The sequence below is a fragment of the Chanos chanos genome, chromosome 2 (assembly GCF_902362185.1).
Source record: "Chanos chanos chromosome 2, fChaCha1.1, whole genome shotgun sequence".
Taxonomy (NCBI): domain Eukaryota; kingdom Metazoa; phylum Chordata; class Actinopteri; order Gonorynchiformes; family Chanidae; genus Chanos; species Chanos chanos.
The window spans coordinates 5,001-22,381 of record NC_044496.1 but is presented as its reverse complement, the minus strand read 5'-3'; the positions used below and the strand labels follow the sequence as shown (position 1 = coordinate 22,381).

Genomic DNA, 17,381 nt, shown 5'->3' with positions numbered 1-17,381 from the left:
GTTCGTTGTGCTTACTGCTCATTAAACAGTCAAACTGATTTGAGGTCGCTGTCATTCTATTGTCAACCTAGGTGTACATTGTAGACCTATCTGCGTTTGTAACATAGATTGTTACTGAAACATGACTGGTAAGTTTAAATTTTGTCTGGTAAAATAAATTCTTTCTGGACACTGGACCAGCAAGAAAAATTCCTAGTGGAAACCCTGACTGTGACATTAGTGTAGAAGTCCATCAGTTATTTCTTTCTTTTTTTTTTTTTTTGTAATTTACCTTTTATTAGGTTTTTTTGTTGTATAAAGAACAAACACAAGTGCCAATTAGACACAGTTCACACACTCAAAACAAAAAAATAATAATAGTCAACCAGGGGAGAGTCCATGTGTCATTTTCTCTTGACAAACTTCTTGCTGGTAGCATTTGGGTTAATGCGGCGTCTGCCTCCTCCACTCTGGCCGTCCCTGTCACGCAGGTGCAGGCTGGCACATCGACTGTAAAGGTCATGCTCACAGAACGGTGAGCTGCCAGCCAGGTAATCGGGGTCAAAAACGTTTGTCTTCTGCCGAGCCTTTCTGGACAACCTCTGCTGAGGGAAGTGCTGATCTTCCACCAGTTGGGGGTTGTTGGCATGCTTGCCCCCCTTTGGCAAGGGTAAGGAGTACTGCAGAGGGGAGACAGAGAGGGACAGACAAACCCAGTAGATCTATAACTAAGGGTAGCATACGAGTGTGAAACTGAAGTGTCCTGCCAAGAAGACACTTGGAAAGAAAAAAACCAAACCGAACTTGAGACGCTACACATTTCCTGTTCTTACCCTCAAGCCTTTGGGATTCAGGACTCTGGGGTTTTTAGAAAAATGCAGATGCACGCTGCCATCCTCGTTAAGAGTGACGGCAACCTTCTTTAACGTCTGGTTCCCACAATGTGGGCAAAAAGTTTTGTTCATGTTTGTGGTGGTTCTGAAAACAAAATAAAGATAAAAGATGGATAATAAATTACACACAAAAATGTCAGCAGGGAAAACAGATAACTTCTTATAAAAAACGTTTATAGTCAATATCATTCTCTATCCCATAAGCAACAATTTAGTTTAAAGAATTGGACAACTTCATCTGTTATGAGGCACTAATGCTGACTTCATGTGACATTCTACTCACTTGAAACAGGCATGGCAGCGCAGAATGTAGCTTCTGGTTTGTTTTATGAGCATTCCATTCACTGACAGGACATGAAGACCCATCTGTATGAGAACATTCTGCCAAACAATGTTACAGTTAGGGTGGCGGTTATTCAAACGAAAGCTTAAGTTTCTGTTATTTTTGACCCAGTGTTTTCCAGACAAGTTTGTCTGAGCAGTAATACCTGCAGATGAGTTTGCCTGAGCAGTAATACCTGCAGATGAGTTTGCCTGAGCAGTAATACCTGTAGATAAGTTTTCCTGAGCAGTAATACCTGTAGATGAGTTTGCCTGAGCAGTAATACCTGCAGATAAGTTTGCCTGAGCAGTAATACCTGTAGATAAGTTTGCCTGAGCAGTAATACCTGCAGATGAGTTTGCCTGAGCAGTAATACCTGTAGATAAGTTTGCCTGAGCAGTAATACCTGTAGATAAGTTTGCCTGAGCAGTAATACCTGCAGATGAGTTTGCCTGAGCAGTAATACCTGTAGATAAGTTTGCCTGAGCAGTAATACCTGTAGATAAGTTTGTCTGAGCAGTAATACCTGTAGATAAGTTTGTCTGAGCAGTAATACCTGCAGATGAGTTTGCCTGAGCAGTAATACCTGTAGATAAGTTTGCCTGAGCAGTAATACCTGTAGATAAGTTTGTCTGAGCAGTAATACCTGTAGATAAGTTTGCCTGAGCAGTAATACCTGTAGATAAGTTTGTCTGATCAGTAATACCTGTAGATAAGTTTGTCTGAGCAGTAATACCTGCAGATGAGTTTGCCTGAGCAGTAATACCTGCAGATGAGTTTGCCTGAGCAGTAATACCTGTAGATAAGCTTGCCTGAGCAGTAATACCTGTAGATAAGTTTGCCTGAGCAGTAATACCTGTAGATGAGTTTGTCTGAGCAGTAATACCTGTAGATAAGCTTGCCTGAGCAGTAATACCTGTAGATGAGTTTGCCTGAGCAGTAATACCTGTAGATAAGTTTGTGTGAGCAGTAATACCTGTAGATGAGTTTGCCTGAGCAGTAATACCTGTAGATGAGTTTGCCTGAGCAGTAATACCTGTAGATGAGTTTGCCTGAGCAGTAATACCTGTAGATGAGTTTGCCTGAGCAGTAATACCTGCATAGAGAAATCTGTCGTCACACAGCCCACTGTAACATCATCCAGTGTTCCCCTGTTGCCCACTTCCATCTGGATCTGTTTTATATTACTGGGAGTGATCCAGCCACCACCATCATCCTCCTCTTCCTCTTCCTCCTCCTCCTCTTCTTCCTCCTCACAGCTGTCTGTTGTGACTACTCTGTCTGTACTCTGAGGGAATACCAGTATTCATTGCCATGTATTTGCGTTTTACTATATAGATGTTGACAGCAGGCAGTTAAACAAGCCCAGCACCATTAGCCTGCATGACAAAGTGTTGAAGTCGTTATAGGCCATCAACAGTACGGAAATAAATACAAATGCACTGATGTACTTAAAATCAGTAACAGCCTCTCACCAACAGCTCTCGTAGGTCAGCCTCAATATTTGGCAGGGGGCTCCTCCAGAACTGGAAGCTGTTGAATTCCTCACTCTCTGATGCCTGAAGGGTCTGTGCTATTGCTGGGGTTGGTGTGCCGTCGCTTGGGCTTTCAGATGGCCTCTAAGAGGACAAAGAGGAAACCACACTCAAAAAGTTAATACGCATTTCAAAATACAATACCTTGTTATGAAGGCCAGAACACCATTCAACAATATTTTCAATACAGTCGCACCAATTCTGTAACGTCATGTTATCTGAACCACAGTCTTTGAAGGACCTGATTGGAGGGTTTCCAATGACTCAGTTTACTAACCTCTCATGCTGACCACCAAGTTACAATATATACCTGTTCATACAAAGTCAGCATCCTGTAACTGACTGAAAGTAAACCACTACTAAAACAAGCAGAGTGTGTATGGTTTTGCAAATGCTAACTTACTTTGGAGGGAAGATGGAATCCAGCAATACCAACTGGGGCCTCTGGGTGCTGCTGTGTACTACAGATTTTAACCTGTTCATGGGATCAGACATTAACCCAATGTTGTGAAAGTGATTTATTTTACACTAATATTTTGTCATTCATTATGATTACCTTCACTTCAGGTTCTTTCTTAAGATGGTCAGCCCCGACATTCTCCAACTCCAGCTGGTAGGTTAGTGCCAAGACCTTGATGTCTGTGGCAGACAGGCTGGGGTAATCTCCTGTCTTTTTTGCGAATTCAGTTACTATCATATACAGACAAACAAACAAAAAATAAATATAAATTACTGTAATCCCTAAGTAGCATCACCATATAAATCATACTGCAGATCTGCTTGAGCACAGAGTAAAAGGGCTAGGCTTTTGAATGGCAAAAATGAAAACAGTTACAGTACTGAAATATACCTAGTCGTATGTGCTCTGGGAAAGGTTCTTTGAAGTTAAGCTTGTACGGTAAGAATGCCAGGTTCCTTCTGGTTTGTTTATCTCGAATTTCATCAACGACGTCCTTTATAGTGTAAATGTTCTTCCCAATTTCCTTATACGAGGTAATTAAACAACAATTAAAATGCAAAAACAAACCAAACGTGATAGCGCAAAAAACATTCATGTTATTACAGAATGAACATAGTCAAGAACTGTAAATGCACCTAAGTCTGTCATCAAACCATTCCTGTTAATAATAACAACAACAACAACAATAATCATAATAATAATAATAATAATAATAACCCCTCAATAACAAGAAAGTTCATATTTACTGGGCTTCGCTTACGCTTCATGCAACTAGCCAGAAGTAGTGTCCGTGCTAACTTCACTAGCTAACTCAAGTAGATACAAAAACAAGAATAACGGGAATTCCATTGTTCGACATATTAAATGAACTCATGAACCTTTGCAATATGGTAAATCATAAAGAATTCTTACGTGAAGCGGAGCTTTTTTCAGAAATGCCCCTGCGTCAGCCACAACATGCTCTGCTGTGGTGGCCACCATCTTGACTATCCCTAACCACTGGGAGAAACGTGTCACTGCACGACTTTGTTTGCTGCCTGATTTTCGCGGAAGTACGAAATTCGGAAGGTCCGGTCCTGAAACGCGTCATACTCTCGCGGCTTTCAACTGACGTCGCATGTTTATGTTTTTATGAAAGGAAGATGGCGGCCCGCTGGAGTAGTGAGAATGTTGTGGTGGAGTTTAGAGACGCACAGGTTACTACCGCATTACGGGTTTGTGGGGTATAGAGGGATGTTGTGCTCGAAATGGTCTGGCTCTCAAACAGCAAAAGCGTTTATAACGATTCATATAAAATGCTTTCGCTTTACCCTCTAAGAGCTACTTACCAACATGCTTAAGCATCTCCGTATCTTTTTACGCAGATAGAGGCTTACTTAGACTTATAAAGATATGAACTCTTAACTTACTGCATTTAGAAGACAATTAATTGAACAAATTGAGAACATGAAGTCGGTATTGTCTAAAATAAATGTAAATAAGTGAGCTTCATATCAAGTCTGAAATAAACTCCTTAAGCCACTGAAAATTATTTTAACAACCTCTTTATGTTACAAAAGAAGATATCTGAATGACATAATGAGCACTGCCAGTCTGAACTGAGATAGTCACAAGAGCAATATAATGGGGACTTGTTGGGTTAGTGTCTCTATACAGTATTAAATGTGTTCAGTTCGCCCTTCTGAACCTGTGTCTTTTTACCTTGCAGGCAACTGCGATGTCAGTGGATTGCTTGGGTCGTCATGCTGTGTTGTCTGGGTGTGTGCCTTGGCTAATACCACAGTGGAATGTGAAAATATCTGTATCCCTCCAGCATAGTGCCCGTCAGGGAACCTAATGCATTTTGAATTACCACTCGATGTCTGTAACGTGTAATTTCCCATTACATAAAAACCTTAATGTTTTATAAATCTGTGCAAAGTCCTTAATGTGCATAAGATAAAAAAGAAATGTGTATGAGACCTTTTTAATTTTGAAACAAAATCATTTTGCAGTTGTGATAATAGTTCATAGTTTAGCAGTAATGCTAATAACTTTACGTTTATTTTGAGGCCATTTATATTAGATGTTAGATTGCAGGTATTTAAAGTTCAGAAAGAAGAAAGAACTGCTATCCCATCTTTGTATTCATAGGCGGAGGTTCTCATATGTATTTCTGTATTTGCAGGCGGCGGTTCTTATATGTATTTCTGTATTTGCAGGCGGCGGTTCTTATATGTAGTGAACTTGGAGATGCCCTCCGAGGCTCCACGGAAAATCGGGCGTCAGAGCAAATGGGATGTGGGGACTGTGCAGTGGAATCCTCACAGAACAGAGGCGCATTTATTTGCTGCATCGGTGTGTCCAAAGTCCCGCCCAATAATTAACATTTTCTTACTCTTTTGTGTGTTAGGCAGTGAAGGTGACACCTCATTTTAGCTGACAAATGACTGCTTCCAGTCTGTTTGCTGTTCAGTGCTGGATTGTTGAGAAAAATTCACAGTTTGAATTGAGGAGAGTTGAATCCACCAGTGTGTTTGTGTGTGTGATGATTTTTAAAACATACAGTACAGTCCTGTTTATGTGATTCTGGTAATGCCATTCTGCTGCTGGTCATTGTAGAGTAACCAGCGTGTGGACCTGTACGTGTGGCAGGATGGGTGTGGAGAGGCTCACACATCCTTGCTGGGTCATACACGTGTCATAAGGTAACTTCAGGAAAGAGATAGTATGCAGTGTCATTTAAACTTAAGTAACTCATGATAGCAATATTCAATCATTTTATTGTTTGTTTTGATCTCTTTCTAATTGCAGTGACTTAGACTGGTCCTGGTTTGAACCTGAATTCCTTGTCACAAGCTCTGTGGACACATATATCTACATATGGGACACTAGGTCAGGATGAAAAAGTGGTTTCTGTTTTGTTCGCGCAGTCATGTTATGCATGTAACATACGTGTGGTGATTTTTAAACATTGTTTTTTGCTTTCAAGAGACACTCGTAAACCCACCGTCGCCTTGTCTGCTGTGGGTGAGTGTTTTATTTCTCCTCATTTATTGATGAGTATATTTGATTGTCAGTGTCATCCTCTTACTCTATCCTCCCATTTTTCTCTGTCCTGCTGGTGTAGCTGGGGCATCCCAGGTGAAATGGAACAGGCGAAATCAGTACTGCTTGGCCTCCAGTCATGATGGCGACGTGAGAATCTGGGATAAAAGGGTGTGTGCCTGGTGTCTGATGCTCATGCCTTGTCCTCCCCACAGAGTCTGCTGACTGACCATGAATAACAGATACATATGCTACAATATCAACGTGCTATATGTGATTCTCTCTGATTTGTAAAAATATTTGAACGGCTTGACTGTGTAACATATTGGGAAGCAGATGTTATTTGTCAGTGGAAGTTGTTACTGATACTGTCTGCTTTATGTGATGCGCTGGTTAGGGTTAGGGTTAGGGTTAACCCTAACTGTCAGTGACGTACAGTGTGTTTCATTCTGTTTCAGAAACCCAACACTGCCGTGGAGTATGTGGCTGCTCACCTTTCTAAAATCCATGGCCTGGACTGGCACCCTGACAATGAATATATTCTTGCAACCTCCAGTCAGGATAACTCAGTGCGGGTAAACTTATCCTCTAATTAGGAATAAATTGCTCTTGTCACGTCCAAAGCTTCGCTTTTATCTTGTACTGCGTATATTTTTCATGTGTATATTTCACTCTGCAGTTCTGGGACTATAGACAGCCTCGGAAGTACTTGAATATCCTGTCTTGCCAGGTCCCTGTGTGGAAAGCAAGATATACAGTATGTTCCCTCCATCCAACATCTGACTTAGTTAATCACAGTCCCATTCTGTCTGTCTGCTGAACAGTATTGACTTTAAAGTATCAGAAGTTTATGGTATGAAAGTTGCACTGCTTCTTTTCTCTCAGCCTTTCTCTAACGGGCTGGTGACAGTGATGGTTCCCCAGCTCCGGCGGGAGAACAGCTTATTGCTGTGGAGCACGCTGGACCTCAACAGCCCAGTTCATGCCTTTGTGGGACATGATGATGTAGTGCTAGAGTTTCAGTGGAGACCACAGAAAGAGGGTGAGCTTCACCTGGATGGGGGAGATAAGTTCCAAATGTCAAATTCCAAGTTCCAAGTGCCAAATTTGTATTTCGTTGTGTTGCCACTCAAAGACAAAGGAAAAGAAAGCGTTGGATTCACCTGAATCTTAAAAGCATGCAGGAAACAAGAATGGTATACACAGGAAGTATTCATATAAAATGTGTTGTACATGCATCAACAATGTTTTCAATAGGTGCTTGATACAGAAAGAAATATACTGCCAAGAGAAAAATGTATTAATAACCTGTGTTTTTAGGTTCTAAAGACTGCCAGCTTGTCACATGGTCCAGAGATCAGACCCTGAGAATCTGGAGGGTAGATCCTCAGTTACAGAAGGTGAGTGCCCTTTGTGCATAAGAATCTCTTTATTTGTAGGAGTTCCTTACCTTGACAAAGCTGTCAGTGTAGATTAAAGCAGTGGTTTCATCTGTATGATGTCTTGCGTTGTCTGTCTTCTGCAGCTCTGTGCTAGTGATATTGTGGAGGAGCTGATGGATGGTCTGACTCTGGCCACAGACTCAGAGAAAACTCTCCGCTCACAGGACTCTGAAGCCCCGCTTAGCCCCAGTCTCAATGCTGATGAGTCCCATGGTAATGACAATGACATTGGGAAGGCACTGTTTCCTTATTCCACTTTTAAAAACAATTGTCAGTCCTCTGCCTCTCTCTAATGTCTGATGTGGATGTGTGTTTGTCCATTTTAACTTGTAATATTTTACATTGCTTTAGCTGATTAATCCTCCAGTGTGCCAACCTATTTTAAACATTACTGTTTGGATTAACTATCCCTTGTGTGTCCAGATCAACAGGAAGGTGTGCAGTCCAGCCTCTCGACAAGCAGCAGGCATGACGCGCCAGGCCTGCCCCAGACACTGCAGCAGGAGTTCTCTCTGGTCAACCTGCAGATCCGTAACGTTAATGTGGAGGTGAGCAACTTCAGACCAAACCATAGAGGCCAATTCTATTCTGATATGGATTACTGTGGAATTTAACTTCGTTATAAAGTATTAATTCGCTAGTAGCAACATCGTAACAACAGCCCAATGTGATTCCTTCTGTAGATGGATGCCGTTAACCGGAGCTGTTTTGTGTCAGCTCATTGTGGAGCGAACCGTGTCCGGCTTGTGGTCAAGTTCCCAGCACAGTACCCCAACAACGCTGCACCATCATTCCAGTTTGTTTCCCCGACCACCATTTCTTCTTCCATGAAAACCAAAATACAGAAGGTACACATCATAGTTGGCTAAAATGAAATGATAAATCTGTGAACTGTAGGATATTAAGCTCTTTGTTTCTATGAAATACGTCCATAAAACAAAGCCTTTGTTTAGTTCTGATAGGGAGGGTAATAATATGTGAAAACTACACAGGGAATTACTGAAAATTATGAAATTATTAGGATGAATAATCAGCCAAATGGCATAAGGATCACTTGTTATTAACTGACCTGTATGAAAGATGTTGGCCTTATGCCCTTTGTGTCATCAGACAGTCTGTGTTTCTCTCTAGATCCTGACCGACACATCACTGCAGAAGGTGAAGAGAAACCAGAACTGCCTGGAGCCCTGTGTGAGGCAGCTGGTGTCCTGCTTGGAGTCAGATATAGTCAGTGCATCAGTCGCCATTATTTTACACATTCATGCACTTTACACACGTCTCAAATAAAACCAGGTTGTACATAATCTGCATGGTAGTTAGATTATTCTCATTTCTGTATCTTGATGTCACTGTCAGATCTGTCTGCTCAGGCTTGTTTTACACCCTATTCTGGAGCAAACATTTTTTGGTGTCCTCTTTGGTCAGTTATAACTTCCACGTGCATGTGCAAGCACTTACACGCACTTATCACCACCTCAGTTGAGCTGTACGGAGTGATGATGTTTAGCTCCTCGGTGCTGTCATCATTCATTTTTTTCTTGTTTCTCCACATATTCAGGAAGATGGCACCAACCCTTACATCCTCACAAACCCAGTAACCCCAGCTCTGCCTGCCTTCCCACGCGTCACAAACACCTACGGCTCTTACCAGGACGCCAACATCCCTTTCCCCCGCACCTCCGGGGCTCGCTTCTGTGGCACAGGTGTGGGCAGAGACAGCAGCTTACAGCTATTTGCCTGTACTTAGATGAGACTTTTTTTTTACCTTATTGTTGTAAAAGATTGACGTGATGACATGACCGAATGTGTCCTAAAGGTTTTCTGGTGTATTTCACACGGCCCATGACGATGCACCGCACTGCCCCCCCGACGGAGCCCACACCCAGGTAAACCCCAACTCCGACTCCCTGACAGCCTGATGAATGGAACACAAGGCCTTTTACCCTAAGAACAATTATGTCTCAGATATTATGACACATTAGAATCAACTCAAAGCAGAATTAAGGGCAGCCAAGTCTCTTGAGATATCTCTGCACCACCATACGTCGACAATGTATTTCGTTTAAGAAAAACTGTGTGTGTGTTTGTTGTCAGGTCACTGTCCGCTCTTTCTGCATACCACAGTGGGGTCATGACCCCCATGAAAATGCGCTCAGAGTCCCAAGCCACGCTAAGACTTTACAGCGGCAGTCCTACACGCACAGACAAAGAGCAGGTTTCCATCTCCTCCTTCTACTACAAGGAACGGGTAAGAATTATACAGCAAAGTTTAGGAACAAAATATTTATTTTTTTAAACAGTGAATGATGCATGGCACCTGCACCGAGGAACCAATAATGTGAGAAGCAAAGGATCAGTCATGACATGTATACATGCATTTTTGTATATATGGCATGTATATATGTATACCTGCATTTTTGAAGGGTATACATGAAGTTTCGATGCTCGAATTTTATATGGTCTAAATAACTTGAGATAACTGCCTCGTGGTGAGTCTGTTTTAACTGTGTTCAGTGAACTGTGGTAATGTGAGTGTACTCAGAGGATCATTTATGACTGGCTCTGAATCATTGTATTGTTTTCTGCTTCTCTGTTCCACCTGTACATCAGAAATCACGACGCTGGAAAGGCAAACGAGAGGGAACAGACTGCAGTAACAGACCAATTAAACTGGCTGGCAAAGTTATCATTCAGGAGGTCTCTTGTCTGCTGCCCGTACACAAAGCCCTTGGGGAGACCTATGTGTGCGTTCTTAAAAAAACAGAAATTGCACATTTTTGTCTGTGTTGGTTTTTATGCTTTCTGATAATCTGCATTTCTGTCAGCACGTTCTCCTTGAACAATCGCAGTGTTTCTTATTTCAGCCTTAATGTAAACGACATACAGGACACCTGTCAGAAGAATGCAGCAGCAGCTCTGGCCATTGGCCGTAGAGATCTGGCCAAGGTAAGAGACAAGGTCATGTGACCAGTATAGTCCAATCCTGCTTTAATCCTCTGCATCTACTTGGTTTGCAGTACTCCCAAGTATTTCTTAACATAGATTTACATTTGAGATGTGTGCTGTGTTTTAGATTTAAAATATATGCAGTATTTCAATGATGTGTAGCCATGTTTTGTAGGTGTGGGCCCTTGCCTCTGCTGCCACCAGCCTTGATCTGAGCCCCGACTCTGAACCTGACGCTGACACTCCCTGGGCAAGACATCCTTTTGGGAGACACTTGCTAGAGACACTGTAAATTTCCTTTTTTTCTGATCAGACAGTAAATACGGCCAGGATAAGACACGAAACTCGCAGCATTTATATTTAATGTTTTCTTTCACTGTTCAGCTATTTCATCACACAAACCCACACACAAACAAGGGGTCACCATCAGTGTATTTTCTCTCTGTGACACTAGGCTGGATCACTACAGTCACATGAGTGATGTGCAGAGCTTGGCCATGCTGTGTAGTGTATTCAGAGGGCAGGGAAGCCCTCATGATTCCTTCACTCTGTATGGACATCAGAACCCGCGCTCTTCTGTTCTCGCCCTACACCACCTACGATACGTATGGCATTTTCTCTTCTCCACATGCAGTTCATTGCTGTCAAACCACTTGACGAGTGTTGAATAAAAATCTTTTTTCTATGTCCACTGCTGATGATACAGCATAGTGAATATCTGTTTCATGGTGTATAATGCTTGTGTTCCATTGTTTTCTTAAATCCTTTTAACAGCCCAGCTATACCTCAAGCTCAGTCACATCTGGCTCCTGCTCCAGCACCTCTGACTCCACCACCACTACTTGGAACATGAGTAAGAGATGAACTGTCATCCCTTTATGCCACTGAGTCTCTATCAAGATTCAAAAATATTAAAATATGAACTAACTCTTATTTGTGCAGTTGGCATCTCCCAGTTGGCAATACACGTAACAGTACCAGTCATGTAAATTGTGATTTTTCTTAAGAGTTCTTATTGTACCTCAGGCCCTCTATAGAGGCCCTGCTGGACCTCTAGGTGGCGCTTCTTAGGGCAGCTGCATGAATTTTGGGCTCCATGATTTTTTTATTGCTCTATTTATTGATTTCAATACAGTATTAGATAAGAAGCACATAGACAAATCTTTAAAAGACAACATGGGTAATCTGAAGTCCAAGACATGTGAATGAAATCCACCTTTAGAAATTTTGGATGGATTCTAGGAAACGTGGCCTTCTCCTTCATAGTGGATGTGGACGGTGACTACAACTGGTAACTTTTTAACTTAACGTTCCTGGTTTTCTGGTGATAATGGCACAACTTGGATATATCACCAATACACACTGCTTGAGAAGCCTGAGGAAGTTTGCTGCGCCCCTGGCCTCAGAAGTTAAGTCAGTACTTCAGCTTAGTGGTAAACTATGACTCAGCTCTCGCTTGAGGCATAAGAAAGCTGTAAAAAAACGTTATTTGTCCAATAAGTACAATTGTTGGTAATCACTCAACTTTCTGTGAAATCATAGCTGACACTGAACCACAGTTGACTAGGCAAAGACTGGTTACATCTGCGGTTTGCTCCCGTCCTATAAACCTAGTCCATATAAGCACAATTCAAAACAAACCAAAGCTATCCCTGCCTGGATTTCTCTTATCTAACATGCATTCACTATGCCTCAAATGCGATGAGTTACACAGTATCAGTGAACAACAAGTCAGCTGTTGTCGCTGTGTCAGAGACTTGGCTAAATGCTGACATTGCATACTCTATTGTAACTTTCCCTGGATGCATTTTACATCTGCGCGATCGCGAGGACGGCGGGGGAGGAGGAGGAGTCACACTGTATGTTTGTAATAATATCACACTGAAAAGACTGACTCACTTGGAGGAAGATGAATATGAAGCCTTATGGGTATGGTTGCGACCTAAATGTCTTTTCCGTGGGCTAATTTGCATCATCACTGCTGTGCTGTATATTCCACCACGCTCCTCAGTGACAGCCAAACCAGACACACTTATCGCACAGTATCTGGATCGTTGCCTTGGCAACATCGAACACAATTACAAGCATGCTGCAGTTGTCATTCTTGGGGACACGAATAGGTGCAAGCCTGAAACCTTTTGCGTCAGACACGGACTGAAACAAGTTGTGGCTGGTGCAACAAGAAAAGCCAGTTAGCTTGATACAGTTTTTACAGACATTCCTTACATGTATGAGCCATCTGTGCATTTGCCTCCTGTTGGCACCTCTGACCATCAAACCATCATATGGAATGCTGGTAAATGGCCCTCCAAGCCCATAAGGTACATCACTTGCCGAAAGTGCACACCTGAGGCAATGAGGCAGTTAGTCCCACTAATGAACACTACTGACTTTTCCCCCATTCATGCGGCCACTGACCCTGAGGTTAAAGTTATAGCCTTCACGTCCACTGTTGAGTCCATCCTGGATAAAGGTGTCCCACTAAAAAGAGTCTCAGTTACTAACAAGGTCAAGTCCTGGATGACTGTTCAAATTAAAAATCTGAGAAAAAGAGAGACAGCATGCACTTTGCTCTGGTGACAAAACTGCCTACAGAAATGTACAATCAATTATTGTCAAAGAAATCAAGAGAGCCAGGCAGCGATACTACAAGAATGAGGTAGAGGGGCTACGGTGCTCTAGCTCAAAACAGTGGTTCAAGTCTGTTAAAGCACTTAAGGAGATGGATGATGATGGACGAGCTGTGGTACCTCAAGACCCCAACATCTTGCAGTGCGAGAGTGAAACTCTGGCCAAGCATTTTGCTTCATTAGTGGACAGAATGGACCATACTATTCCATCTGAGGAGGTTGTTACTCACAAGCTGACAAATGGCGCTATACCTCTCCTGAGCATCGGGCAGGTCAGAGCTAGACTCCGGAAAGTTAATGCGGGGAAGGCAGCTAGACCTGACTGCATTCCCTCTTGGGTTTTAAAGACTTTCCATGAAGAACTGGCACCTGTGTTATGTGATGTTTTTAATATATGTATCCAACACAATAATTTCCCAAACCTATGGAAAGAAGCTTTGGTCAAAGCTGTTCCCAAAAAAGCAAAGCCCAGCTTTCCAGCTGACTATCCTTAAATCTTATTAGTCAGCTGTGTTGGCAAAGTGTATGAATGGATCCTAAGGGATGCCCTCTGGAGCACACAATTTCCAAAATTGCTCCATCACAACGTTGTTCTATGGCTAACGGATCAACTGTAACTGCTCTGATTTAGATACTGCAGTGCTGGCAGGAAGCACTCAGTAACAGCTCCAAAATGGACGTTAATGCTGTTTCTGTTGATCTCTCCAGTGCCTTTGACACAATAAAGCACTGTCGGTTCCTTCATACACCGGCTGATGTGTATCAGACCCCCCCCCGGCTCATTGTGAGTAGCTGTCTGAGTGACAGAGAGTAAAGGGTGCTGTGGGGTTCCTGTGTGTCTGATCCCTGAGCAGTACCAGCCTGTGTGTCTGATCCCTGAGCAGTACCAGCCGGTGTGTCTGATCCCTGAGCAGTACCAGCCTATGTGTCTGATCCCTGAGCAGTACCAGCCAGTGTGTCTGATCCCTGAGCAGTACCAGCCGGTGTGTCTGATCCCTGAGCAGTACCAGTCTGTGTGTCTGATCCCTGAGCAGTACCAGCCAGTGTGTCTGATCCCTAAGCAGTACCAGCCTGTGTGTCTGATCCCTAAGCAGTACCAGCCTGTGTGTCTGATCCCTGAGCAGTACCAGCCGGTGTGTCGGATCCCTGAGCAGTACCAGCCGGTGTCCCCTGGTGCTGTTATCCACATTGCTCTGTCATTTGCATCAACAGCCTGGATTCACATCTGCCTCCCTCTGTTATCCCTGTGGAATATGCCGATGACCTTACAGTCATGGAGCTCCTGATGGGGTCTCTACCTGGCCTGACTTAGAAGGCCTTGGATTCTGTGGCTGAATGGGGACAGGAGTTTTCACTGACAATGAATGGAGCTAAGACCATAGATATGGTAATCAGTGCCAGGAGAGAGGATAATACTCCCTCTCCACCATCTCCAACAATTTCTGGACAAAACATCAGTAGAGTCTCCACCTTTAAACTGCTCAGAGTTCAGGTATCATCTGATTTGTCATTGGATGCCCACATCAAGTATATGCTCTCAAAGACAAGGCCAAGGATCCATTACCTCATTGTTGGCAAAAGAGCTGGTCTTCCATGTGACATTCAACAAATATCCCTGAGCTTCATTCATCCAATCCTTGAGTATGCCAGCCCAGTTTAGGTGGGCTGACAAAAGGCTTCTCGGAGGAGCTGCAGAGGGTACAAAAGCAATGCTGCAGGATCATGAAGTCTCTTTTATTCCTTGTGCTCTTAAGTTGTTTTTTAAATGACCTATTTTATTTTAGGGTTTATGTTCGTAATTTCATGCTTCTGCTATTGATGTTGATCACTGTAATGTCTGACACATCTCAGGTTTCACTGTTTAAAAACTGTGTTTTTATGCTGCTGTACCCTGGCTTGTCAAACTAACAAATGAAACTGAAACTGAAATGAGTTACGCTTACAGTCCCCCCCCCCCTCCCCTCGATCTTTCTACTCTTGTTCTCAGTTGGGAGGGATTCCGAACACATTCCCCCCTGGGGGGAGTCCTCTCCAGATGACTATCGCTATGGTAACCAGGTTTACACTGACCCAAGGGAACGAGAGAAAGAACAGCATGACATGAATAAAAGGTGACATTCTTAATGTGCATCTTACTGTCCCGCCAGAATCTCAGTTTGTGAATTATCTTAAGGTTAGCCATATTTAAAATAAATGCCCTTGTAAGAAGAAACTTTGATACATTCAAAAAAATTAACATCTGAAACATTTTCCTGACGTTAGCAGTCCTGTTGGTTTTATACAGATTGCTGGATCCAGCTAACACCTTGCAGTTTGATGACTTTAAGAAGTGTTATGGTGAGATCCTTCACCGCTGGGGCTTGAAGGAGAAAAGAGCTGAAGTGCTTAAGTTTGTCTCTTGTCCCCCAGAGCCGCACAAGGGCATAGGTCAGTTCTTGTACACAACATAAATAAGATTTATTTGGACTGAGGAACATCTTACAATGCTTAACAGTTATATGTGTTTTTCTTGGTTATACCAGTGTGTTTAATAGACAGATAATAATTTTTGTCATATGCAAGTAACAGTAAAACTATGTCCTCAGCTTTTTTCCTTCTCACCCTCTAGTCTGCAAGACTCACCCGTTCCAACTTTACTTTTCAGAATTTGGCGTGTATTGCTGTCATTGTCGCAGCCAAGCAAGGGGCACCCAGTGTGCCGTGTGCAAACGCTTCACCTTCCAGTGTGCGATCTGCCATGTGGCTGTGCGAGGCTCCTCCAACTTTTGCCTGAGCTGTGGACATGGTGGCCACACCAGCCACATGATGGAATGGTTCCGCTCACAAGAGGTGTGCCCTGCAGGCTGTGGCTGCCACTGCCTGCTGCAGAGCACTTTCTGACAGTCTATAGCACATCTACAAGAATGCGGCAATTTATACACACTGTTAAATGTGTTCCACATTTAATAAACAAATAAATATGTAAATAAATGACTCCCAACTCAGTGATGTGCTTCTTTCTCGTATCTTTACTTCTATTCAGGCTACAATGCTTACAGCTCCCAGTGTTACCCCCTTGACAGTCCGGGTACAACACATACATTGCTACATCCTTCCTTTTCCCCCCCTCAATTTCAAATGAATTGAGACTACATTATAAAAATGAGACTGAATTATGAGTCCCCTGGCACTGTACTCAAGTGTCTCCGATTCCCTCAGAACAGTCCCGCTCTCCAGTTTCGACTGTCAGTTGACAAATACACATTTCATATCACCCTTATATACATTCTTAATTGCCATTCACATATTTAGAACATACACATTTATAATGTAGCATGTAAGTATGAACATTTGTATGATGACTGTTGTAATCTATCACATTACCATATATAATATATACTACTATATAATGTAGTTGGATATGTTATATACACATAATAAAGACTTTGTGCATGTTCTGCTTAATTAATACCAGCACTGGCTGCGTTAGGTTTTGGAGGTTATCCGGCGGCACTCCCCACATTTGGTCCTAGACCAAGCGGTTGAAATGGAGCGTCAAAGTGAAGGCACGGGCCGGCGCATGTTAAACTGAACACCTGTTCCTTTATTCAATGTCGACGCACACAAGTCTTTGATTCCCTAGACAAGAGGATGTCAACTGGGAAGAGCAAAGATGAGGAGTGAGGCCTCAAGCTTAGCAGGGCACCCTCCACGCCGGGCTTGGCATGTCTTACTCTCCCATTCAACCTCCACGCCCAAGTTCCAAGAGTTGGGAGGTTGAATGGGCATGAATTTGACTATTTCAAATTCAAGTGTTGAGATATCCTAAGCTTTATTAAATTTCAGGACACATCATCAGTAGTGTACCTCAGATTCATCGGGTGTTTCAGCCTTTCAACACTATACACCCTCCTCTGAGGCGGCCAGCCAAGGGCGATCAATCCTCGACTTGTGTCCCATGTCCAATTGGGTTTTTTGGTGACTTTCTAGTCTTTGCAAGTCGTTGTTTGTCTTTTTTATTGTTCTCTGTAAAAAATTGTTCTCAATTTGAATTTTTTGGCCGTTCAAATCCATACGTGTAGCGCAAGAGTCCAACTGGGGGGGTTTTCCCAGAGTCCAATTGGGGTTTTTTCATCCCTTATTTTTAGGAATAAGGGATGAAAACCAC

At 42.8% G+C, this 17,381-nt stretch overlaps 2 protein-coding genes across 3 annotated transcripts; one reads left to right on the top strand and one right to left on the bottom strand.

The window, feature by feature from the left end:
- Positions 1-248: 248 nt before the first annotated feature.
- On the bottom strand, positions 249-4,186 carry nob1 (NIN1 (RPN12) binding protein 1 homolog). Its single transcript, XM_030766982.1, has 9 exons — positions 4,102-4,186; positions 3,580-3,712; positions 3,286-3,419; positions 3,133-3,204; positions 2,670-2,813; positions 2,291-2,482; positions 1,156-1,253; positions 813-957; positions 249-659 (listed from the first exon to the last, which is right to left on the bottom strand). Exons 1-9 carry the CDS (start codon positions 4,168-4,170, stop codon positions 384-386), a joined length of 1,263 nt encoding a protein of 420 aa, XP_030622842.1. The 5' UTR covers positions 4,171-4,186; the 3' UTR covers positions 249-383.
- Positions 4,187-4,329: 143 nt separating this feature from the next.
- On the top strand, positions 4,330-16,114 carry wdr59 (WD repeat domain 59). Of its 2 annotated transcripts, none has more exons than XM_030765840.1 (26): positions 4,330-4,385; positions 4,898-4,947; positions 5,391-5,526; positions 5,791-5,876; positions 5,983-6,063; positions 6,161-6,198; positions 6,299-6,387; positions 6,675-6,791; positions 6,896-6,973; positions 7,102-7,258; positions 7,537-7,616; positions 7,742-7,871; positions 8,082-8,206; positions 8,342-8,506; positions 8,790-8,885; positions 9,217-9,361; positions 9,475-9,544; positions 9,753-9,906; positions 10,269-10,402; positions 10,523-10,604; positions 10,780-10,892; positions 11,059-11,209; positions 11,379-11,457; positions 15,222-15,345; positions 15,519-15,661; positions 15,879-16,114. In XM_030765840.1, the coding sequence occupies exons 1-26, from the start codon at positions 4,332-4,334 to the stop codon at positions 16,112-16,114; spliced, it is 2,913 nt and encodes a 970-aa protein (XP_030621700.1). In that variant the 5' UTR covers positions 4,330-4,331. The 2 variants fall into 2 exon arrangements, with proteins under 2 accessions (XP_030621700.1, XP_030621701.1); XM_030765841.1 differs by having other exon boundaries at positions 8,790-8,897.
- Positions 16,115-17,381: the final 1,267 nt, after the last annotated feature.